The sequence below is a fragment of the Primulina huaijiensis genome, chromosome 7 (assembly GCF_012295235.1).
Source record: "Primulina huaijiensis isolate GDHJ02 chromosome 7, ASM1229523v2, whole genome shotgun sequence".
NCBI classification, from domain to species: Eukaryota; Viridiplantae; Streptophyta; class Magnoliopsida; order Lamiales; family Gesneriaceae; genus Primulina; species Primulina huaijiensis.
Genome location: NC_133312.1, coordinates 14,959,771 through 14,984,984, shown reverse-complemented (window position 1 = coordinate 14,984,984; position 25,214 = coordinate 14,959,771). Strand labels below are relative to the sequence as shown.

The window sequence follows — 25,214 nt, the reverse complement described above, 5'->3', positions numbered from 1 at the left end:
AATAGTTAGCTTGTTCTCTTTGGTCTTGTAATTGCTATCATAGAATTGGGTCAGCTTTTCCAAAGTCTCTTTGATTGTAAAAAAATTCTTATTTTCCACTCGGACCGGTGATTCTCCACCATCTATGGTGCATCATCAAATATCGCAACGGCTGGATTGACTTTTAAGATCTTCATTGGACCGATGTCCACATGTCATAATCTTGAGCCACTAAGTGAGCATGAATATGTATTTTCCAATCATAATAATTGTGACGAACCATATCTTAGAATACTACTACAATATTTACAGAAAAATTTAAAATTTTCTTATTAAATAATACGTTATAAATATAACTCTTAAAATAAATAACGTTCACCACGCATACTAAAATATAATTTAATATTAAAACTCCATCATTTAAAATAAATCACCAACATCCAAAAATGACTAATTTAATTTAAAAATAGTCTAACAAAAATCATAAATTTAATTTGCTTGTCACCAATCATAATAAATAAAATGTCAGAGTAAATAGTTTAAAAACATGTGTAGTAATATAACTTAAACTACAAGGTCATCGGGTTTACACTGCCACTGGCCCGAGCCTGCTCATTGGTCACCACCTCCAGCCTCCTCAACTACATAATCGGCATCGATCAAGTTTAGTGAGTTTAATGACTCAGCATGCATAAACCGTAAAATAACGAATAATATGTAGTAAAAATCCATGCAATTTTAACATAGCTCGTACATAAAATATCATAAGCATAAATATGTATAACGCTGCTTTCCTGCATAAACAATTTCATAAAAATCATAAAATCATATTTTCATACTTGTCATGCATAATCGTAATCGTAAATAATTTTTGTGTAGAGTTCTGTTCAATGCAAGTGGGTCATACACATAAATTGTTTTATCAAACTAAACCGCAGTACTGGGCCGACAGGGATCACCACAACCCTTGAACTAGATGTCTGCTCCCTACCATAACATATCTCCCGAAGGAGTTGGAGAGGTCTCCGGACACGTTCTCCGGCTTCCAGACCCGTAACATAATTTGGCGACAAGACAAATCGCATAACTCAAAAATAATTATTTTGTACGTGATACATATTTACAAACATCGTGGACTTCATTGGAACGCCCTGGACATGCTGCCAAAACCTCAATATTTAACTAACCAAACATAGCCCCAAAGATGCACTCGAACGCGTACGATTTCCGATTTAATTAAAATAGCTTATGACCTACCGAACGACCCGGGACTCGAACCATCCTTAGCCAACACCCTAACCTACTTTCCAAGAGCCTAAACTATCCCCGAACCATGTTCAAACCACTTAAAGACGTGAAAAAACAGCCCATCCAAGCAAAACAACCCATGAGATGCACTCTGACCCGAATACGTTTCTCACGACTTCACGCCTGAGCCAAAGCGAAACAGACCCAAACCAGACCCTAGACTCGACCCTTAGACATCAAATGAGGCCTTGGTCCAGCCCTTTCCATCTCAGACCTGCAGCTCAAGCCTCCAACAAGCCAAAACCGTGACATCTCCTTCATGGGACTCAATCTGCGTAGATTTCGTGTTTCTGGTTCTAGCGCTTTCTCTAGCCAACCAAGTCGTGAACCACCTTAACTAGGCTCATCCTAGGACCCTTAGAGACTGCCTAAACCATAGCCAAGAGCCCCAAAAGAGCACATGCACTGAACCACACCAGCAAGACCATGACAGCCCCTCGCATGACAACCAATTCTGTGCAGTTGTAGTTTTCTAGTTCCAACCACCTGCCTGCCACTCCAAGCCATGAACCATCATAACAAGACTCATCCTAGGACCCTTAGAGACTGCCTAAACCAGTGCAATGAGCCCAACCCAACCCTTGTCTGAAACCATATGGCCGAACACCTACAACACCTGCACGCATGCAAAAAAAAAAAGAAAAAGAATCGCACAGGCCCTATTCGCTTCCAGTGGCTGTACTGTCCCTCCAATTCCTATCTAACCCTTACCAGATCACTTAATCATGTCTAAACACACTCCACATCATACCCATACAATAGCAACACGTCCAGAAGCCCAGCCGTAGCACACGTCACCCAGATTTGGAAGAATACGTAAGTTTCAAGCTTAAAATTTTCAGAAATGGTTTTTGAATTGTTTTGAACCCAAGTTTGTATATAACCAATGAATTTTCATGCATAAGACAAAATATATAATATAACAAGACCGATGCGTAAAGAAAGGATTAAGACATGTCTTTGCGTTTTTTAACTCTTGAACCGTCGAATATCATTGCCGGAAAATCAGTGGGCGATCGGAGCGACGATTCGGTTGTTTTTCTTGAGTAAAAGGGACGCGAATCAACCGTGCTACATGTGGGTGTGTGATCCGGGATGATAGGACCAAGAATAGAGCAAAAATCATAGGCCTTTTTGCGGAAAAAAAAAAACTTACGGCTTTATGTGTGTGTTCTTAAGTGTGTAGAATTGTATGTGCGTGGGTTTTATGTACAAGGTGTGGTAGGATTCTTCTAGTATTTAAATGGAATAATGATTAGGTGTTTTAGCTAGATTAAAACTCTAATCAATAATTTAAACAAACATTAAAACTCTCACCATTTGATATAAAAATATTAGGTGCCAAATTTACTAAAATTAAATCTCCAATTCAAAATATTAATATCTCCTATATTTTTTTTGAAAATTGTTAAGTAAAATACTTAAAATCCTAATCCAACTTAAATAATGTTGGTCTAAGGTTCAGGAATTTAATTCACATAACCTGAATGCATGCAATCTACGAAAAATTGTGTGTTAAATTATTTTTATGTATTTTATGCATAATTATTGCACGATAGGACTTATTTCATGAAATTTTAAAAAGTTCATGAATTAGGGTTTCTAGATTCATTTCGCGCTCGAACGAGGAAAGGAGGCCGGGGAATTATCATGAAAATTATTTTATTACAGGATTAATTTTTATTAATTAATATAAGGTGTTTTAAATGTATTTTTCAAGAAACGGGCTTTGTTGGGTATTTTTACCAGTCAGAGCATAATTTTTAACGGTACGTAAATTTTATCGAATCGAGTGACTTTTTGAGGGTTCGACTAATATTTTCAAGAACTCACCAAAACGAAATATTTTTCGGTGATATATTTGGACTTAATGGGCCTACTTGTAAGCTTGTTGGGCTTAAAACTCCTTTTTAAATTTTTAAATGATAAATTAAGGCCCATTAGCTTGTAATATTCTATTTAATTAACACTAAATTATTCCTTAACCTAAACCTAACCTTCACTCAGCCGACACCCTCCCCTCAGCAACAATTCTCCTCAGTTTTTACAGCAGCGAACTCAAGAAGGCTTCGGCCACCCCATTTCTTGCAAGGAAAAATTCTCCCGGCACTCGTTCTTCGATCTCCTCGCGTCTATAAAATCAATGCATGCTTTGTATCATTTTTTTATGCATCATACACGTTATATATGCTGGAGAATGTTTTTATGCGTGTAAAGTTCCGATCTAGCCTAGGACACTATGAACCATTCGGTTTTAAATGAGAATTATTGTTTTTTTGTATTGTTACTCACGTTTTTCCTTCTCGTGTGCAAGGGGACTGCTGAGTTGGTGTACTTAGGGGCTGTGTATGTGTGTTCAAGGGCAGTATTGTGGAGAGTGTCAGGTTAAAGCTTAGGTCGATGGCCTTTCTTTGGTTGCCTACATTGGGGGTGGGCTCGATCGGAAGTTCCAGCGCTCCGGTTGTGCGAGGATCATCCCCAACCCTAGACCAGACCCTGGAGGGTCTGAGTCGTGATCTGGGATGGCCCGAACCTTGCTGGAATTGGTGGAAAAAGCGATCGAGCCAAGTTGAGTCGGGTTGGCCGCGGTAGGAGCTTTTGGTGATTCTCGGTTTTTAGCAGATGTCATCGTGCATGGGGCTGGTTGCGTGGATTCAGTAGGTCCCTTAGGGTCTGGTCTAGGTCCTAGATGGCTTGGTTCATGGCTGGTGTGCACTGGTGCGAGCCGAGGGGTGCTAGGGGTCGGAGAGGCCTTGAGGGTTTGAGAAGGGAAAATAGTTGAATTTTCCAGCAATTGTGAAGGCTGTTTCCGTAAGTCTAGGGGTGTGATTTTCGAGGTTTTAGGACCTTCTAGATGTGTTTATGAGGTGGTAAAAAGTTGGGGAAAATTGGATTGAGTTTCGAGTCGATTCGGGTTAAAACTGGGACCCCGGTCCAAATTTTAAAACGAATCAGTTAAGTTTTATATTGGGCTCGAGTTTACGTCTAAGAATGTTTATAAAAATATTTTGGGACATTTTAAGGAGCTTGGTAAGCTTCGGAACAAATTTTAGAGGTCGAGGGGTAAAACGATAATTTTGGGTTTTTAGGGGCAAAATGGTCATTTTGGGCACAAATTTTACTATATTTTAAATTTTCATGCATCATGATCACGATTTTTAAGATTTTATGAAAATATACGTTGCCTGCTTGGATTTAAAGAAAATTGCATACGTGCATGATTTTTATAAGTGATGAAAATGATGATGTTTTGAATGATGGGAATTAGTTGTGGCTATCGAAATATATGTAAATACATAAGACGTATATGTAAATGATGATGATGAGGCCTAGGCACAGTGGATGGGTAATCATGTCGCTGATGTCCGACAGTCGTCGGGTACCGCGGTTCTATGTATGATTTGTCCATCGTAAATGATGATGTACGATAGTCACCTCTAATGAACTGAATTCAACAATAGAAATGATGAATGATGATTAACGATGAGCTGTTTTGACACGTCATGATTTTACACGACACGTTTATGTTATGCTTTTAAAGTTCATGAAAGGTATGTGTAGTATGTTGTTTTTCACTCTTGTATGTCACATATATGTACTTGTTATTTATGGTACATGTGTTGAGTCTTTAGACTCACTAGACGTGTGTGATGCAGGTGAGTTCGGTATCGAGGGGACTGGAGGTGCTGAACTCTGAGTAGGCAGACCCGGTGGGCGACACGACCCGAGGACCTCATGTTTTTCCGCATCTTATGATTTTACGATTCGAGAGGATATGAGCATTTTATACGCTGTTTTATTTTACTGTTTGATGTTAAGATTTTTACTCGTTTCTGCTCCGTTATATTTTATTGGTAATTACTTATGATTATTTTTAAATGATGTTGTTAAGTAGGACTGCATGCATGCAATTTATTTAAATGCTTAATTTCAGAATGTGAGCTTTTAAAATATATATATATTTCCGCACTTTTAAAAACGGTAGACGTTACAGTTGGAATTAGAATTTTGGAGTTTGACAAATTGAGCGATTAAAGATTACCGAACTATCAACTCAACTGAACATATCGTAACTGAAATTATGTAACTGAAATTGCCCGAATTGATTATTAATGCGCTAAAAGTCGAAGGCAACTGAAATGATAAAAGCTAATTGAAACTGTGAAGTTAACTAGATGATCAGTTAAGATTGATCAGTTACACAGTCAGCTCATCTAAAAGCTGTATAGCAAAGTGAACTATCAGTTACACAATCAGTTCATCAATCGGTTATGAAAGTCAAATGATAAATCAGATTGACACGTCATCAGTTAAGGAGCGTATCTATCAAGTGACAATTTATACAAGAGCAGACTGCAACCTGTTGTAGAAAAGCCGCATATCAGAATGGCACAATGTACGATTGTCAGAAGAATGGTGACGTGTCTACTAAAGACAAACAACGGATATAATTATTTGAACGTATTCAATGTTACCGTTGGGAAGCAGAGCCTATAAATAGTCGAGAAGATCAGCTGAGAAGCAGACTTTGCGCGCATATTCATTCTTGAGTTAAAAACTTTAAAATATCAGTTACAAGAAGCTCACACTTATTAGATTTATTTATTGCTTTCAGGCTATATCTTGAGCATTAGCAAAAACATTCATTGTTATTATATTCGATCTATTTTAGACCAGTTGTGCTTAGAAAAACACATAAGTTGCGTGCTTATAATATTTTATTGATACTAGGAGTTTCAGTTTGACAGTGTTAATTTTACACTGAAGTGAGTTATTACAGTTGCTATAATTAATCAAAGTCTTTTAGTAAATATCTTATCATTTAGATAGAAATGGTGACGTAGGAGCATTTGAAGTATCTGAACATCCACAAATCTTTGTGTTCCTTATTTTCAAGTATTCAATCTGTTTTTCAGTTTGTTTCCGCACTTTAAAGTTAACTGATCAACATTGACAACAAGATTATCGAATTCAATTTTTCACTAAACTGAGTCACTCTTTCAAAAAGAATCGAAAATAGTCAAGTGTTTATTCAACACCCCTTTCTAAACACTTTTACTCACCCAACCGATCCTAACAAATACTAATTAAATAAATTAATGATGGCATGAAAATATTTATATAAAAAATTTTACCCCAAATTTAAGGAATAAATCCTTAATTTTTAAAATTAACATTTTAAACTCTTAAAATTTTATAAATCGCCTAATAAATTAAATTAAACTTTAAAATACTAAAATTCGTAAATCATTTAAAATAATTAATTTTTTTGGCTTAAATAAAATATAACATTCAATTTTAGCACCTTAATCATGTATCATGCACCATTTAAATTATTAATTAATCAAATTAAATTTTATAATTATGCATGAGATTTACGTTTACTAGTTTTTGGACACTACAATAATTTTCTTTGAAAAACATACGAATTTTGTTAAACAATTTAATTTGAAAGTACAATTATAAGAGTTCAATAAAAACTCGTTTGGACACCACTTGTTGAGATCGAGTTAGAATTTAGAACGAAAGTGAATAAATGCTTTAAAATTTCTTAGAACTTTAAACCGTACTTGACAGTTTCTAAGTTTTTAATAACTATTCTTGAATGGATAGCTTTACTAGGTCACTTTCAAATGAAGTAAGTGCAGAAATGTACGGCTTAGCTAGTGATAAAGAAACGATTAGCAATTTAAAAAATAAAATTGACTAAAAACTTAAATATATGAAAATGTGAAGTGCATAAGTAAATGACACAAGGTTTTTATAGATGTTCGGACAAAAAAAACTTATGTCACCTATTCTTCCACTGAGGAAGACTTCTACTAAAAAACTTTAGCTTTACAACGCTCAATTGATCTTAAAATATGCAGACTATAGGACTTTCAATTCAGCGGTTGTGGATAATGTGATTGTTTAGAATTTCGGTAGTCTCACTTTGAATGGTCTGCATATATATTGGTGAAAAGCTTCGACGGTCAGATTTGTTTTTCCACGGTCAACTTTACATTTTCCGACAAGATGGACAATTCCTTTTCCATCGCTGTATGTATCATTAAATGATCTTTAACGTTCTTCTAGCTTTTGCGACTTTAAGTCCATGCTTTTCAAAAAGCTTACATACCGTAGATCAAATAGGTAATTTTCTGTCACTTCGGAGATTGGTAGGATATTTTGCACTCTTTCTAGTTTCAAATTTGGTCTGAGCGGCTTGACTTGCAATATCCTCATTTAAATACTCAAAACCATCAGTTTGTAGTGTGGTTAGAATGTGGCGGTATGAACCTTTGCACTTCATTAAATTTTCAGATCGATCAATTTCGTCAGATGACCTCTTATAGCTAAAGTTCAATAAATACAATGGTTTGACTTCTTAACATAATGGCTTGAACTCCTAAACGGCTTGAATGTCTGATTTTTTATCCATCGGTCTGAAGAACTTATTATACAAATAAACTAACGACTGAATCCTAAAAAGCTCGATAATGTTTATTTTATCAACCACCAAAACTTAAAACTTAAAGGTTATAGAAATATTCTAACAAAAACCTTTATATTTAATTTTATATTAATATATTTCCTTTTTTATAAAAAAAATTTAAATATTTCTTTTCTCACTTCAAAATTATAAATGTAAATATTTTAATCTTGCTAAATGTAAATTATAAATATGCTTTTATAAATCATTTAGGAAATAATTTATATTAATATATGAATTTTAAAACTTGATATGGAATAATATAATGATATATGAGATGCGTAATTTTGGTAATTTGAGTTAAATAAGACGGTAGGATAAAAAATAACACCAATTAAAAGGGATTAAATCTTATTCATTAATAATAATTTGAATAGGCTCATATCTTTTACTTCTTTTACTATTTATTAAGTTTAAGCACCACATAGAAACTGTCGTGTCTTGGTCTGTTTTCTAATTACCCAAAATTGCCCCTAAACCTACGCACGTTCTTTTATTTTTCCTTCTCAAATCACTTTTCCCTTTTCAATCACAGATTGCGTTTTCTTTTTACCTATCACCAATTCACGCTCTTCTCCACTCAAAACCATCCTTTTGTCTCAAACAGAACAATCGAAACAGCAGTTTCTCTCAAACAGAAAAATTGCAAATCAAGATGGTTGTTGCTTCTTCTTCGACTGTCAAAAATTATCAACCTCATCGTCCGTTTCTTTTTCTTCCGATACAAATAAAAAAACCCACAACACTGTTGATTTTCAAAATCTTCGGTTGTAGCTTCTGCACGAAGTCAATTTCTGCATACGGCGATACTCATGGAAGCAGACGTGGTGATCGTGGGAACATTGAACGGGGATATTGAATCCGAGTTGAGAAAATTCTGGCATTATTTGTCGGCTAGATTTTTGAACGAGTTTTCTCGGTGCCACAACATGATTGATGCAGTGCGTCACAATCAACTCCGCTTGATAGTCGTATAAGAAACTCTTACCTACCACATTTTCTTATTTGGTCCGCTTCAGTTGTTGATATGTTTCAATTCATTATTTCATCATTTAATTTGAATCAACCCCACATTAGATTCTTTTTCTTTCATTGCCAACAAACTTAATCTATTTAGTGTCAATTTTAGTTTCAAATGTATTTTTATTTCATTTTCAAATTTAGTTTCTATTGATTTGGGATTTTAAATAATCGTCAATTTGATTTGTAATTATAGTTTCCAATTCAACCATTTCAATGTTTGCTTAGTATTTGTTCACTGTTCGGTTTCATAAATTAAGTTATGTTGATTATTTCCATTATCTTATTGTACCATTTGTCTTTCGGATCGTGCTATTTATGGGATAATCGCATATACAAGCACCTATTTAACAATGCTATTCTCTGTTATTTAATTCACGTAGGCTCCTGTTAATTTTATATTCATTGTTGCATTTGTTAAAAGACAGTACATACAAAATTTTATCATACTATTTGAGGTGTTAGCTTCTATATGATGTGAGCTTCTCATAAATCTATATTGTGTGGTGCGTACCTAATTCAGCAATATATTCTAGCGATATACGATTACTATTGTTAATCGATTATATTTCCACCGAGTTGCAGAATCTCATTTCTGCCTTTTTCTCCCTTCCATCATTCTGTCAGATCCCGTGTTACTTCATAGAATGGCCATAAACGGTAACAATGGGATTTTAATGTTAAGGTTCCACATGATTTACTAAGTTTATGAGTGATATCACCGCATGGAAGCTTGCTCCAACAAGATAAAACAAAGAAAGAACATACTTATTGGTCAGACATTAACCATTTCAACCGCCTATGCAGGTACGCACCTATTTGACAATGCTCTATTTTGTTGTTTAACTCACGTCAACAACTAATAGTTTTATGTTCATTATTGAGTTTGTTAACAGACATAGTTTTATCAAACTATTCGGGTTGGTTCATATCTATCACTATAATCCTTTAAAAATAATTTCTTCATCTCATTGTTTCTCATCGATTTTTCATCATGTTATCTCATTTGCAGAGATTTTGTGAAGATTCGTCAATGCATTAGCGATTTTACGTAATAAGCTTTTCATTTTTATTTTATTTCGCCTTCATCGTCAAGGTTCGTTGATGAATTAGCGATTTAGAGTAAAAATCTTTTAATTTTTCTTTTTATTTGCCTTGATTTGATTGATATTTATTCCTACGACCCTTCTTGAAAAATTTAAAGAAAATCTTATCAATTTCGAGTTATGTTAATTTTTATATTTTCCTTGCTCTGGTTTCTATCTATACCTCTATCTATACCTACGATCCCTTCTGAAAAATTTGGACAAATCCGATCATTTTCGGGTTATGTTAAATTTCTTATTTGCATTGATTTGATTGGTATCTATACTTACGGTCCTTTCTAAAAAATTCCAAGAAAATCCAATCATTTTGGGTTCTGTTATTTTTATTTCTCATGATTTGGTTTCTTTCTGTTCCTACGATCTTTCAAAGATAATATCTTCGTGACGTTGTTTCTCATTTTATGTTCTCATTTTCAGAGATTTTGTGAAGATTCATCGAGGAATTAGAGATTTATCATCCAAAGTTATTCATTTTTCTTATCTCGATGCTGTCAACTTTACTTTTGTTATCAATTGTTTCTGTATGAGTGCTTCTGGTGATTTGTTGTGTATCAAGTTTTAAGTCATCATGAAATTATTGAACTGTTTTGCCTTTCTACAAATACGTGAATTTTTATTTTTGATATTGGATTAAGGTTTCAGTAGCTACAGCTCGAGGGCTGTGTTTTCTTCACGACTCCGATTCGCCAATCATTTATTGTGATTTCAAAACATCAAACATTTTGTTAGATTCAGTATGTTGGGTTTAAATAAAATTTATGATATAGTTAAAATTATATATATTATATTTGGTGTTCTTTACTTCTTTTTCTATCTAATTTATGATGATATAAGTCGTGATTTTGATGTTTGTGTACGAATTTCAAGCAAAGTTATCAAACTTTGGGTTGGCAAAATTGACTCAATGTTCCAGACTTTTATATTCTTTCATTCACGTTGCTCCTATTTTTTCTCCCAATTCCCCCCATGTTCCTCTTCGGTAGTCCGACGTTCTTCTCTTCCACATGAGTATAACCATTTAAAATTTTAAGGCGCTATAATCAGTTTCCATCTCTTTCTCTCAATTTTCCATTATTTGTTGTTTATATGCATATCTTAATATGATTGTATGAATATTTAGAATGTTGATATTTCACAATCTAATTCAATAATTCAAATATAACGAGATTTAAAATGCGTAGATGTGATGTTAAATATCTAATTTTTACTATATTTTTTCTTCTCTTATCTTCAAGTATTGGCTAGGATTAATGGATTAAGTTTTAGCTTGAAAATTCTATTCCACCGTTCGAATCTTGGTTGGATAAATGTTACACATGTATGTGTGTAAAACTTAAATTTTACGCAAACTATCTTAAGATTAGAACTGAATAACATGTGCAAAGTACTTTTTTTATTGTAAAATTGTCGTTTGGATTTGAAGCTTTGCCCTCACGGTGACATCATTACTCTAGATTCAAAATATGCTGGGAATATATTATTTTTTGAAATTTTAAAATTATAATTTATCTTTCATATGTTGTTGAACATTATATATCAAATATTGTATCATTTAAAATATCAAAATGTCCACCAAAGTCATTGCATTCTCATAAATGTGTGTTTTTTTTAGAAAGCAATGTGTGTCATGACAAATTTAATTTAATTAATGCATTTGTATTTGTTTCATAATTAGTCAGTTATTGTTTGTCTCCTATCATTAGTTATTTTATTGATTATTTTCATCCTTTTGATTTGTTTAATTTTTTTTACCATTTCATGTTTCTGTCGGTAGAAAATCTGTTATATGAAACTAAATCCAATTTTAAGATTGTGATTGACTCATATGAAATTAATGGGTTTCCTTCCAACTAATAGAGTTGTAACTCGATTAATAAATTGAATAAGTTCTCACTCCAGTCCTTTCATCTCTTTCAAAAAAACCAAGAAATTTTTTTTTATAATCTAAGATGCAACTTTGGAACCAAATTTAAGATTTTGCAAATGCGAAAAGATTGATCACTGAAGATTTAACGATCTTCAACCAATTTTCCATATTTTTCGGTCTTCACCATTCAGAGCCTCCACAGATGTAACTAATGTCTTTTTATTACTTAAAGTGCTTGCTCATACTGCTCAAGTATGTTAAACTTAATTTTATAAATGTTTTTTGTTTAATATTATGATTATCAATTTTTGGTTTGCTTTTTTTTATTATTCTATTTGTTAGTTTTCACAATCTTTTTCATTTCTCACGGTTTTAATAGGAGGTTGTACTATTAGTCTAATTCAAGCAACTAGAAATCAGGGGAGAGATGGAGTCATGAGATTTTCAGCTTCTCCGACGACAGGCAATTCAGATTCATGTTGTTAGCGCTTTGCCATCATCTTACTTCGATTTATTGTATTGTGGAATCTATATGAAATTCAGATAAATGCACGGTAGAATGAAATGAAAGTATGTGTGAAGGTATAAATATTATTTATTTGTTACATTACGAATGAAACATGTGTGTAAATGTACGTTAAAATGAAAAGAAAAGTATGTTTGAAGGTATAACTATTATTGCGTGTGCATCGTAAGTTATAAGAAAAACACAAAAACTAATAACTCCAATAACTTTCTCTTGCACTCATTCTATTTAAGGCTCTTTGTGTTTGGACAAGTAACATGTCATGGAAATTATTTCGATTTTGTTACGATTTAATGTTATAAATAGTTATTTCGTTTCAATTGTGAAGCAAGATACACTTACTATTTTAAATTTTTTTCAATCTTTGCACAATGTTACCTCTTAGCATACTTATTATTAGACATGTTATACTTAATATTCATGTACAACGTCACACACACATCGTGTGTGCCTCGATTGCTAGTATTGATTAAGTAATAGAATGGTAGAATGACGGATTGACGGATAATAATGTACGATGAGATGTTGGGGGCTATTTAAACAAATTTGAATAATAAAAAATTACTACAAATTTGAATAATAAAAAATTACTACAAATTTTTTACTTTTTAAAAAAGATATTGCCAACATCTCATTATCTTGTTTTAAAAATTCATTAAATCTTTTGTTAAAAATTACCACCACATTTTCACATCTGATTCTACATATTTTAAACCCTAAATAAATATAGGCATCTCAATGTGTTTGCCGTTTCGGTTTCTCCATTAATTGTATCAAACTCTATGCAATAAGGGAGTGAAGCTCCATAGACAGTAACAAAAAACACACCCACAAGACAAATATAAAACAAGATAATGAAAGCGCCAAATCTTCCGTCTAAATTTATTCTTCTTATAAAGTTGGATCATTTAAAATTCGAACAATCAAAAGAAAACACAAGTAGCTGAATACATCACCAAGTTTGCCAGAATCAGGACACAACACACACGACAGACAAAATTAGGTCATCACTCCTTACTTTTGCGACCATTCTAGTCCTCGGCAAATCTGCAAATCAAAGGCAACATATATCAAAGTTTAGATAACCCTTTACACACATCGAACTTTGTTCGACATCCCCTTGTTTTAAATTTAAATTTTATTTAATGGTCAGAGTAATTGTGGGACTCCAGAAAATGCATGTGAAATTGTGTTGGAATATAGTTTTGTGAAGGTTAATGAGCTGTATTATGGGTTGGCATTGTGTAATATTTTCTTTGAAAACATGATCTGATATATAACACAATGCATTTGGATTAAAAACTTAAGATAATATATAAATTGGAACCTCAAAGAATGTGTTGAAATAAGGTTATTGGTTTTCGCACAAGCTAACACAGCTTAATAACATCTTACCCCAACTCGGAGAGCTTCAGGTGAGACTGAGCATAATCTTCAAAGAAGGCATCCTCATCCTAACAAAATACAATTTAAATGTCAGAGAAAAAATTTCTGATCGAAAGAAGCGGTAGAGCTTTTGGGAGTTAGAGCCACATACTGCAGCATATTTTTCAACGAGAGGGCGGAAGACAGGGTCGGTAAGAAGTGCCTTGTCTGATGGCAACTGCAAAAGCCCTTCTTTCTCTCCACTCAGAAGCTCCCTGTTTATAACCAAAAACATGAACCAATAAGTCAACATGCAGACCTATATACTTCAGTCTTTCAGACAAAAAGACAAATCTAAGCATAGTACAAGAAATTGAGAGACAAATAGAATTACTTGAAGTAAGAATTATCAAAGATAAGGGGGTTAGCAGTCCAAGGTCCCTCGAATCCAGAGCGTTCCTTGTGACATCTTCCCTGTTTGAATAAGGAAGCACGCGATTATCAGAATGGGAGAGTTAAAAGTATAGCCTCTGTTAGTATTTATTAAAGAAAGAACTGAAGCAAATGCAGACCAGAGTGTGGCCACCAGAGAGCGCAACAATATCTTGATCACTCAGTCCCATTTGTTTGACAAAAACATCCCTCAAATGGTCAGAGCCTGGTGACGCAAACGAAGATAAAATATCTCAGTCAGAAACGTGTACTTAACATGCAAAAAAAATCTTTCAATACAACTGAAAATATTAGCTAGTGTCTTTATTTTCATTCTAAATCCTACAAAATTCTACAAAGAGCAATGTTATTGCTCACCCTTTGTAGCATCAGGCAGGCGACCTTCCTTAGGAGCCTCCAACTTGTCCTGCGATTTCAAAAAATTCACAATGTAGTCTGGTTAACTACTAAACTTACAGCGCAAGTGTCCATCCAATAATAAAACACGTGTAATTCCACAGAAAAATTTTAAAGATGAAGATGCTTCACACAATTTCACAGTTCCAATACACATAATATTCACAAGTGTACATGTCTTAGAACAAAAGTAAATAAATAAACAATATAGGTGAAAGGTTTCACTTACAGGCCTTCCTGGGTGGAAGGGAACTTCAGGCCCTCCAGTAATTTCAACAGCAACAACTCCAGCCAACTAGGTATAATGAAGGACATAAAAGATTCCATTATCTATCAACTATTATACAGAGTTGGAACTCCACAAAATGCTCAGACAAAGAAAGTACCTGATAGAAATCAGCATAAGAAAGGATGGGGAATTGCTCCTTGATGGGCTCCAACAGCCTAACGGCAATGTCAATACCATTGTTGGCAGTATGTGCCTGCTCAACCTTGAATCTCATTGTTCCAAAAGGACCTCCAGTCTTGCTGCATTGATCATATGTCCCAGCAGAGTGCCATCTGCGATGCCAATATACCACATTTCCATCAGCAAAGACAAACTATCACCAGAATCAATTGATTACTTTTATAATTAATGCTAAACAACAGAAAGTGCAGATACAAAATATGTTATTAAGTACCCGCAGGCCGCAACAAGTGAAGGGAACTATAAATATTGGATACTTTTAAAAATACAAATTAGGGCATGGTTTAGAGCGCAAGCTTATTCGAAAACAAGATTCACGGCACACACAATGAGGGGTAATACAGCTATTCCATGCATCCACGTGTTAAGCCTCAATGGTAGTTTCAAAACAAATATGAACAAGATGTGTCACGTGAGTTTGTCCATCAAAACACAGCTTACGAGATAGTTCCTACGATTTCCATTGAATTAGTTTACTTATTCGAAAACGAACTTTATCTATTCATTTAATTGGAGTATCACAATTGTAATGATAAAATACAGCAAACCATATCGAAGGAATGTATGTCCTACAGCACAGACACAGATTGATGAGTCTATAACAAGACCCAAACTCAATAATTACCAACTACTCATTTTTCCGTAATAAATGGACTACTAAACAATTAAAATTAGAAAAACAAAAATAAGAAACGTTAAGTAACGCTTACCCAAGTCGGAGCATGAGAGGAGCACAATTCTTCTCAGCGATGAATCCCCTAAGCTTCTTCTTTGCTTTCTCAATAGCCTTCAGATACTCCTCACTCACAGTCGGGTAATTCTTCACCATTTTCGCGGCTTCCTGTAATCAAATTCATTCAAATCAACCGAAAAAAATCCAAAACATAAAAAACTAACTTCACCACAAACGAAATCATAGAATATTCACAAAAAATTACTTATAAGAACAGAAGCACCACATACATAGAAATTCTCAACAGCAATCAAAAATCAGAGTCGATCTTCAATAAAAACCAGATCGTGGGATCCGTCAACTCAACTGACCTTAGAATGGAGAGATCCAACGGTCCCCAAAGCAAATGTATGAACCCTAGCTGGAGAGACTGCGAGTGTGGAGAGCACAAGCACAAACAAAGCAAGGGATGTGAAGTGTGGGAGTATTATTTATAGGGGGAATTACGGAGGATTTGGTAGGTGAATATTGACCGTTAGATTGAGATGATCGTGAGGCGGATATTCGTGGGTAGGTGGGCAAATTATTTTATTGGATGCAAACGAGGACCTCGCGGCCCGTACTTTCCTCTGTCTCATCGTTATTGTGCGTGAAATGACCAAAACGTCCCTATGTACTTTCCTCTGTCATATAAATATATACATTATACGTAATATATTATCAAAATGATTTTACGAATTTGTCTATTTTGAATTTTAATTTTAAATCAATAATTTTCGATAACAATGTAATATGAATAGTTTTTGTTATTACATCAACAATCAAAATACAACAACGATGTATATTGTAAATTCACTCTACCACGATTATATTTATATATATTGAAAATAACAAAATCATAATTTATCATCTTATCTCAAATTTAATCAACCAAACATAATATTTATTAAATATTATTCCACATCTTACTCAATAATTTAAATCTTATAAATCTATTTAATCTCTTCAATCCAAATAAACACAACCTAATTGAACAATTTATTATGTATACGTCGAACTTTCCAACTGGCCTTGAGGGTAGAAAAGGCAACTTAAGAATAGTACGTGTGAACACGATGTGTTTGGACAAGATTCCTTTTGAATTGTCAACCTGCGGAACGGAAAAGGGAGCAATGTAATAATTTATTGGAAAGCCAGAATGATAATGATAATGATAATAATGATAATAATAATAATAATGAAAACAAAAGACAAGTACTAAAATATTATTTAAATATATATTATTATAATTATTATTAATTAGCGATTCGGCACGATGCATTGCTCATTAAAATTTGTTTGTGTATGAACAAAATATTGTTCCTTTCTTTCATCGGTCAATATGAAAAATTACGTTAATAATTTAACCATTTAATACGGAGATATGAAATAATAAATAAAAATAACACTAAAACATAATGCATTTAATTAATTTGAAGATATTTTTGTTGGGATTTGTTTAGAGTTTAGAGAGAGGTGAATAAACTTTTAAAATAATTTAGCAATACTATAGTTGTTTTTAACAATTTTTAGGTGGTCGAAAAGTATTCTTGAACGACTAGGTTCACAGAATCAACGAAAATAACTAAGTGTGGAAATGATCTGATTTGACTAATGAAAAATTATATATTCAAAGCAAACAACAGTGAACAAGTAACACCTAGATAGCATATAAGTAAGAATGTAAAGTGCGTAAAATAAATGAGAAATATAATTTTGGATGTTTGGAGATAGCACTCATACGTCACTCATTCTTCTATTTAAGAATAAATACACTAAAAGACTTTGGTTTTACAATTTCTTGTAACAATTCTTTTCAACTAGGGCTTATCACTGCCTAGGTTTAAACTTTTAGTTATCACTTTACAAGATCTGAGTATTAAGAACTATCGGTTTACCAGACAACAACACAAAAACCAACAATTAACTTGAACGGCTTGAGGGGGTAGGGTATCACAAAGTGGTCGTTGAAAGATTTGCACTTCTTAAAACTGTTGTAACTGAGGGTGTTGTTGAAAGTCAGTTCAACGACAACGGTTTTTATCCGTTGTGATAGGTCATATTTGCGACGGTTTTTGAAATCGTCGCTAAATAAAATTAGATCCCAAACCGTCGCTAAGTTAAAATTAGCGACAGTTTATTAAACCGTCGCTAGTTCAGTAAACCGTCGCTAATTTGAAATTAGCAACAGTTATCAATTAAGACCGTCGCTAATATTAGCGACGGTTATTAATCACAATTCCCGTCGCTACTTTGTTTCGAAAAATAAAAAAAAAATACTTTTAATAATTTAAGAAATCTATAAAAAAAAACTTAAAATCGAAACTAAAATCGTGTAAAAGAAAAAAAATTTTAAGTGTTGTCAAGTATTAAAATCGTGTAAGAGAAAAAAATTTTACGTATTGTGTGAAATTGAATAAGAGAGAAAAAATTTTGAAGTGTTATGAAGTGCTTAGAAAAATTTTAGGTGTTGTGTGATATTGTGTAAGAGAAAAAAAATTTAAGTGTTGTGTGAAGTGATAAAATGGTGTAAGAGAGAAAAATTTTAAGTGTTGTGAAGTGGAGAGAAAAATTTTAAGTGTTGTGTGAAGTGATAAAATGGTGTAAAAGAGAAAAGTTTTAAGTATTGTGAAGTGTTGTGGAGGAAAATGGACCGAAAATGTGAGATTTATAGACAATTTGCGACGATTATTGTTTAAACGGCCACTATTGGCGACGGTAATGTTGAAACCGTCGCAAAATTTAAATTTGCAACGGTTTATATTTTAACCGTCGCTACTATTAGCGACGGTTTTAGAAAACTGTCGTTAATGTTAGCGACGGGTTTTGTAAAATCGTCGCTAATGTTAAAAATGCGACGGGTTTTATTAAAACCGTCGCTTTTTAAAATCGTCGCTAAAGTTAAAATTAGCGACGGTGGTTTTTGAAACACCGTCGTGAAATATTGCAACGGTTTCTGAAAACCGTTGTCGATTATCCAAAAAAACACGCTAATAGACAACGGTCCGTTGTCATTGACCCTAAAAAAACGCTCAATGACAACGGTTTTATAGAACCATTGTAATTGACCTCAAAAACCGTTGTAATTGACCTCGCAAAGACAACGGTTTTTAAAAATCGTTGTCTTTGACCCCCCAAAGACAACGGTTTTGGATCAAACCGTTGTTAAAAACATACGACAACGGTTTTTCACAAAAACCGTTGTCGTATGTGCGTGGTTGTATTCAGAATTTCTTGTATTGTTGATATGTTCTGATATGCATATGCTAAGTGAGCAGCTTGAAGTGTGGCCTCTTAAGTGTGCTCAGAAATCTTGAATGAATGAAGCCTTGAAACATGTAAGCTTGTACTTATTATTCAACTCTCCGTATGTCTTTTTCAATCCAGAGTCCGCATATTTATATTTGAGAAGCTCCGACGGTCAGAAATTGATTTTCAACGACCATCCGTACTATTACCCGACAAAATGACCTTGTCGTTTTCAGTCACCGTATACAACATTAAATGCTCATTTAATGTTTCATTGGAGTTATTAAGATACTATGCAATCATATTTGAACTGGTATTAATTGAATGGCTTGAGTTGGAGTATCCATTTTGATTTCCTCATATACGACTGGTGCGATTGGACTATAACGGTTATGCTTGTACGTGATCAGAAAACAGATGATCTCCAGCTTTAGTTTCTTGAGCGGTAAGACTTGATCCAGCGATCGGAAAACATGTTATTACAAATAATAAGCGGCTGGATCTTGAAACATCTCGATATAAGTATTTTTTCAATCACCAAAATGTAATGTAATAGAAATATATTAACAATTTTGTTGAAATTATTTGAAACAATTTATGACTTCATATATCATATAAGTTTTTTTAATTAGGAGGATGTAAAGTGTAAAATCTTATTTAAAAATAAGTATGTTAAGTGTTATAAGAACTGATAATTTTCAAAAATGATATAAACTATGAATTAATGAAAAAGTTTTTTTAACACACATATATGTTTATTATAAATGTCGATGATATAATGATAATCATAATTAACGATAATTTTGGAAAATTATAAGCTTTGTTGGTCTACTGCAAATATAAAAATATATATGTATTAAAATTCAACGAACAAGTAAATTCAGCATAAGCATATTTAGAAAATATTTCATGATTATCTCAGAAGATATTTATAAGTCTAACGCTTTATGTTGGAGAAGTTGTAGCTGAAATTTGACTTAATATAAATTGGCCCTACTGAATCTTGATTTCGGCATAACTCTGTATTTTTCCATATATTGACAAACTCAATCATCACCAAATCATATGATTCATAGAATATTTTTGTATAAAGAAAAATTTATATATTATGACTATTTAATATCAGTATTCTTGTAAAGGATAGTATTTTGCATTTGAAAATTTGCGGAAAAATTTAAAATTTTCTCTTTAAATAAATAAAATGCCTCATTCATAAAATATACTGATAAAAAGATCCAATGTTTAAAGTAGCAGCGGAAGTAAATAATGTTTTCAGAATAATGATTTAAAATAATTCGACAAAATAAAAACTGAGTTTGGAATAAAATAGTAAGTGCTGAAAATGAGGTCCTCGGGTTCCTACTACTGCCGACCCAAGCTAGCTCACTGGTCCCCACCCTCGGCCCCGACCTCCTCAGTACCTACAACAATCAAGTCTAGTGAGTCTCAAGACTCAGCATGCATATATCGTGGATAACAAGTAAATATATCGTAAAATCGCATGCAACTTAAAAATAAGTTATATCATAAAGCGTAACGTAAAGGTCTTGTCATGAGTAATTATAAACACGTGCATAACTGAAAAATCGTACAAAAAATGTTTGCTCGATAGAGCCCTGTCATAAAATAGCATATCAAAATTTTCTGTTGATAATATGTTCTACGCAAGTGGCCCATAACGTAACGTAACATAACATAACATGAATCGTCTGATCAGACTAAACCACAGTATACTGGGCGGTAGAGATCATCACAACCCTTGGACTGGATATCCGTATCCATACATGAACATGAACCGGTCGTAGGTCACCGGGTGAAGTAATAATCCCATAAGCTACATCCCATAAGCGTGAAGTGGCCACAAGACATATCACATATATCTCAAAAATAAACTTTTATATTTTTATACACGTAATATAATTAAATGTCTTGTTTTATTTTACTGAATGGGTTGGATCGTTCCCAAGCTCGCTGCATCCTAATCCTAACATGAGAACATGCAAATAAACTTAACTTGACCAAAACCTCGTAATTGAACCCAAAAACGGGACAATTACGCCCAACGAACTTAGTATTCAATCATGGCTTCGTACCAACCCGAACCAACATCGAGCCATCATTTAGCCATGATTAAAATACTCTTAAAATACTGAAAAACATTACCATAGGGCTGTAATACACGAAAATTGTGCATGGAGGCAAAAATCATGAAACGCTCTTTCGAGAGTCACTTTGACACATTGCACCATAAATTCTCGTACGACCTCTAAACTTAACCAAATTACAAACGGCCAAAAACGTGACCTTCCTAACTTAATAAGGTACTGTCCAGTCTAAGGCCATAGGCTAAAAGCCAACCAAGAACTCAAAACACACCTCTGAACCGAAGGCAAAGTTGCTGTAAAATTCCAGCGGCAGCAACTGTGCTTGCTTCGCTTTGATTACAAGGCTCATGGTCATTGGGGCTTGAACCACCAACCAGAGCCTCTTCCAAACATCCTAAGGTATGTTTTGAACCATGAATAAGGGCCCTAGGCCAACCATAATCCAAACAAACACCTACGACAATCCGAAGTTCCACCCGAGAACACCATGCTGTACCGTGGAGGGTGTTGCTTCATTTTGTTGTCATATATCATTCTACTGGCCATTTGATCGACCGTGGCATGATCTAGACATCATGAGATATTGTGTGAACCATGGATAAGGGCTAGAAGCCAACCAAGATCCACCCAACACACAAATTTCAAAACTCACACACCCAAAACCGAAAAAGAAGGAAACCGAGGGAATTGTCTTGTTTGTTTAAAATTTCGATGGGATCATGAACCAAGCCATGAAAGGTCATATTGGTAATGTCCTAGACATGATAAGGAAGGGTCCTAACCATGGTTACAGGCCCAAAAGCCAACCAAGATTCGAACCTCCTTGAGAATTCAAAAAACCAGAATTTCGAGACTCAACTTGCAACTATGGTGGAGTTGCTGTCAAGTCTTGAATCCAGCGAGTAGGGGCTTGAGATAATGGACCAACATGACTCCAATACACTCTAGTACATGCCTAGGTGCAGCCTTGAATTCTTGGAACCGCGCCAACCCCTGAAATCACAAAAATCATACCAAACGTGAAGCACAAGTGGGCGTAAAAATATTCTGCACAGATTTTCGAAACGTTGCTACCATAATTTCGAATATGCTTCATGATTCATGAACAAAATATGGTTTAAAAACATGTATAGGACTTGGTTGAAGAGAAAAGAATAATATATACATGCTTGGATTTGCTTGAAACGAAAACAAATCGATACGACGACGCGGCGCGGCGGAGATAGAGTTCTTTTCTTTTGTTTTCTCTCTTGTTATTCCTATGAAGACTCACAATTTTTCTCTCTGAAATCTATTAAATTTTTGAAAATGAGGAGAGGGAAATGGCTAGGAGGTGAATGAGGGAGTTGCAAGATAGAAGGGAGGAAAGGAATCTTTTTGTCCTTGAGTTGATTGCTAGATAGGAATGATATGATATGGTGGGATTTGGGGATGATATCAAGGATGATGGCCGATTTTTATCATTCAAAATAGGGTAAGAAATTGCTTAATTATTTAATTATTGAAGATTTAGATTGAAGGGATTAATCATAATAAGAGAGAATTAAGGAATGATATCAATGAAAATGAGTTGTCAAACTTTTAAATCCTTTGAAGTGGGATGGCCGAAAATTGCTATTAAAATGGGGTAAAATATTGCTTAATTATTGAATTTTAAATATTTAAAGTTTTATCTACCCATTAGGTATTTTAGTGAATTAAATAAATTAGTTTAGGATGATAATTATCTTGCATGCATGGCTAATTCTTTTAAATTTACTAACATGTTAAGTTACAATTTCTTAATTAAAACAAGCCTAGATTAACTTATCTCAATTGGTCACATATTTTAATTTAGGCTTTTAATTAAATTATTGGACATAGAAGAATTTATTTACTACTTAACTCTAATTAATTAATTAAATTCTTAAACATTCTTTTACATTAAAATAAATTATCCTTTATCATGAATAAATTCTAGGAATATTTTCTTATCATTAAATTTTATCTTAATACTCCAACTCCAGTTCGGCCTCACTTATTTAACTGAAAAGATAAAACTAAACTTATGCGATTTAAAATAAATAATCATGACTATCAAATTTAAAAATGCATTAAATAATAAAGAAATCATTTTTAATTTAAAATACTAGAAATTATGCATGGCTTATACGTAGTCTGATTTAACGGGTTCTACAACTTTCTCCCCTTAAAAGAAATTTCGTCCTCGAAATTAAAACTCACCGAATAACTCGGGGTAACGACTCCTCATCTCTAGCTCAGACTCCCACGTAGCTTCCTCCTCCGAATGATTAAGCCATTTGACTTTCACTAGCTGCACCATTTTGTTCCGAAGTTTTTTCTCCTGTCTGTCTAAGATCTGCACTGGTATTTCTTCATAAGACAGGTTCGGAGTGAGCTGCAACGGCTCAAAATTCAGGACATGCGAAGGATTCGCCATATACTTCCTCAGCATAGAGACGTGGAACACATTGTGTACTCCGGCCAGATTCGGCGGAAGAGCAACACGATAAGCTAACGTCCCAATCCTGTCAAGGATCTCGAATGGTCCGATGAACCTCGGACTGAGCTTTCCTTTCTTTCCAAATCGCATGACACCCTTCATAGGTGCTACCTTCACGAAAACATGGTCGTCGATGGCAAACTCTAGATCTCTCCTCCTCTGATCCGCATAACTCTTCTGTCGACTCTGAGCAGTCCTAATCCTATCATGGATCTTAACTACTACATCGGCAGTCTGCTGAATAATCTCCGGACACAATTCTGCTCTCTCCCTTACTTCATCCCAATGAATAGGCGACCTGCACTTGCGGCCATACAGTGCTTCATACGGAGCCATACCTATAGACGACTGAAAACTGTTGTTATAGGTGAACTCTATCAGTGGCAACTTCGACTCCCAACTCCCTGAGAAATCAATAATGCAAGCACGGAGAAGATACTCTAAAATCTTGATAACCCTTTCTGACTGCCCATCTGTCTGAGGGTGGAAATCTGTGCTAAACAACAACTTCGTACCCATAGTCGAATACAAACTCTTCCAAAATGAGGAAGTGAATCTGGGATCTCGGTCAGATACGATAGAAACGGGAAAACCATGAAATCGGACTATCTCCCGGATATACAACTCTGCATATTGAATCATGGTGAAAGTCATCTTAATAGGCAAGAAGTGCGCTGATTTGGTAAGACGATCAACAATCACCCAGATAACATTTGATCCTCTGGCTGACTTCGGCAAACCGACTACGAAGTCCATGGTGACATTCTCTCACTTCCACTCGGGAATAATAAGAGGCTTGAGCATACCTGCTGGTCTCTGATGCTCCACTTTCACTAGCTGACAAGTCAGGCACTCGGATACAAAAAGTCTGATATCCTTATTCATTCCGGGCCACCAATACAATAACTGCAGATCTTTGTACATCTTCGTACTCCCAGGGTGAATAGAGTACGGCGACATGTGGGCCTCTGATAAAATATCTGTTCGAATAGAACCACTGCTAAGAACCCACATTCTGTCTCGATAACTCACAATATCGTCGCTAACTGTATACAAGATCTAGCCCTTGGCTTCATCTCTCTGTTTCCACTTTGCCAACTGCTCGTCTGCTGACTGACCACTACGAATACGGTCTAGAAGAGAAGACTGAATCGTCAAAGTAGATAGACGGGGAACTCTACCTCGAGGATATTTCTCCAGATCAAACCTCTGCATCTCAAACTGAAGAGGTCTCGAAATTGTCAAATGAGCCATCACTGCGACTTTCCTGCTCAATGCATCCGCAACTACATTAGCTTTACCATGATGGTAGTTAATGTCACTGTCGTAGTCCTTCACTAGCTCCAACCAACGCCTCTGATGCATATTAAGCTCTTTATGCGTAAAGAAGTACTTGAGGCTCTTCTGGTCGATAAAGATATGACACTTCTCCCCGTACAAATAATGCCTCCAAATTTTTAAGGCAAAAACTACGGCTGCCAACTCTAGATTGTGGGTAGGGTAGTTCTTCTCATGGGTTTTCAACTGTCGAGAAGCATACGCTATCACCTTCCCATGCTGCATCAACATTGCGCCTAGACCGAGCTTCGAAGCATCGGTATACAAAACAAACTCGTCGGGCCCTGACGGCATGGCCAAAACTGGTGCTGAGATGAGAGCTTGCTTCAAAGTATCGAAGCTC

The 25,214-nt window shown here is 34.5% G+C and overlaps 1 protein-coding gene and 1 long non-coding RNA gene across 2 annotated transcripts; one reads left to right on the top strand and one right to left on the bottom strand.

Annotated features, from left to right (window-relative positions):
- The first annotated feature begins 8,161 nt into the window (after window positions 1-8,161).
- LOC140980249 (uncharacterized) lies at window positions 8,162-10,509 on the top strand. The gene is made up of 2 exons (XR_012175912.1): window positions 8,162-9,833; window positions 10,306-10,509. It is a non-coding gene; the product is annotated as an uncharacterized lncRNA (long non-coding RNA).
- Window positions 10,510-13,136: 2,627 nt separating this feature from the next.
- On the bottom strand, window positions 13,137-16,163 carry LOC140981433 (L-ascorbate peroxidase, cytosolic-like). Its single transcript, XM_073447835.1, has 10 exons — window positions 16,009-16,163; window positions 15,675-15,805; window positions 14,882-15,056; window positions 14,725-14,790; window positions 14,457-14,505; window positions 14,219-14,304; window positions 14,041-14,120; window positions 13,819-13,921; window positions 13,677-13,735; window positions 13,137-13,328 (listed from the first exon to the last, which is right to left on the bottom strand). Exons 2-10 carry the CDS (start codon window positions 15,791-15,793, stop codon window positions 13,313-13,315), a joined length of 753 nt encoding a protein of 250 aa, XP_073303936.1. The 5' UTR covers window positions 15,794-15,805; window positions 16,009-16,163; the 3' UTR covers window positions 13,137-13,312.
- Between the last annotated feature and the right edge of the window lie 9,051 nt (window positions 16,164-25,214).

Coding starts and splice junctions, on each gene's coding strand:
- LOC140981433 (XM_073447835.1), bottom strand. CDS start 15,793: ATGGTGAAGAATTACCCGACTGTGAGTGAGGAGTATCTGAAGGCTATT. Junction 15,057..15,674: donor CCTCTCATGCTCCGACTTGG/GTAAGCGTTACT, acceptor TTGGCATCGCAG/ATGGCACTCTGCTGGGACAT. Junction 14,121..14,218: donor TCTCTGGTGGCCACACTCTG/GTCTGCATTTGC, acceptor TTATTCAAACAG/GGAAGATGTCACAAGGAACG.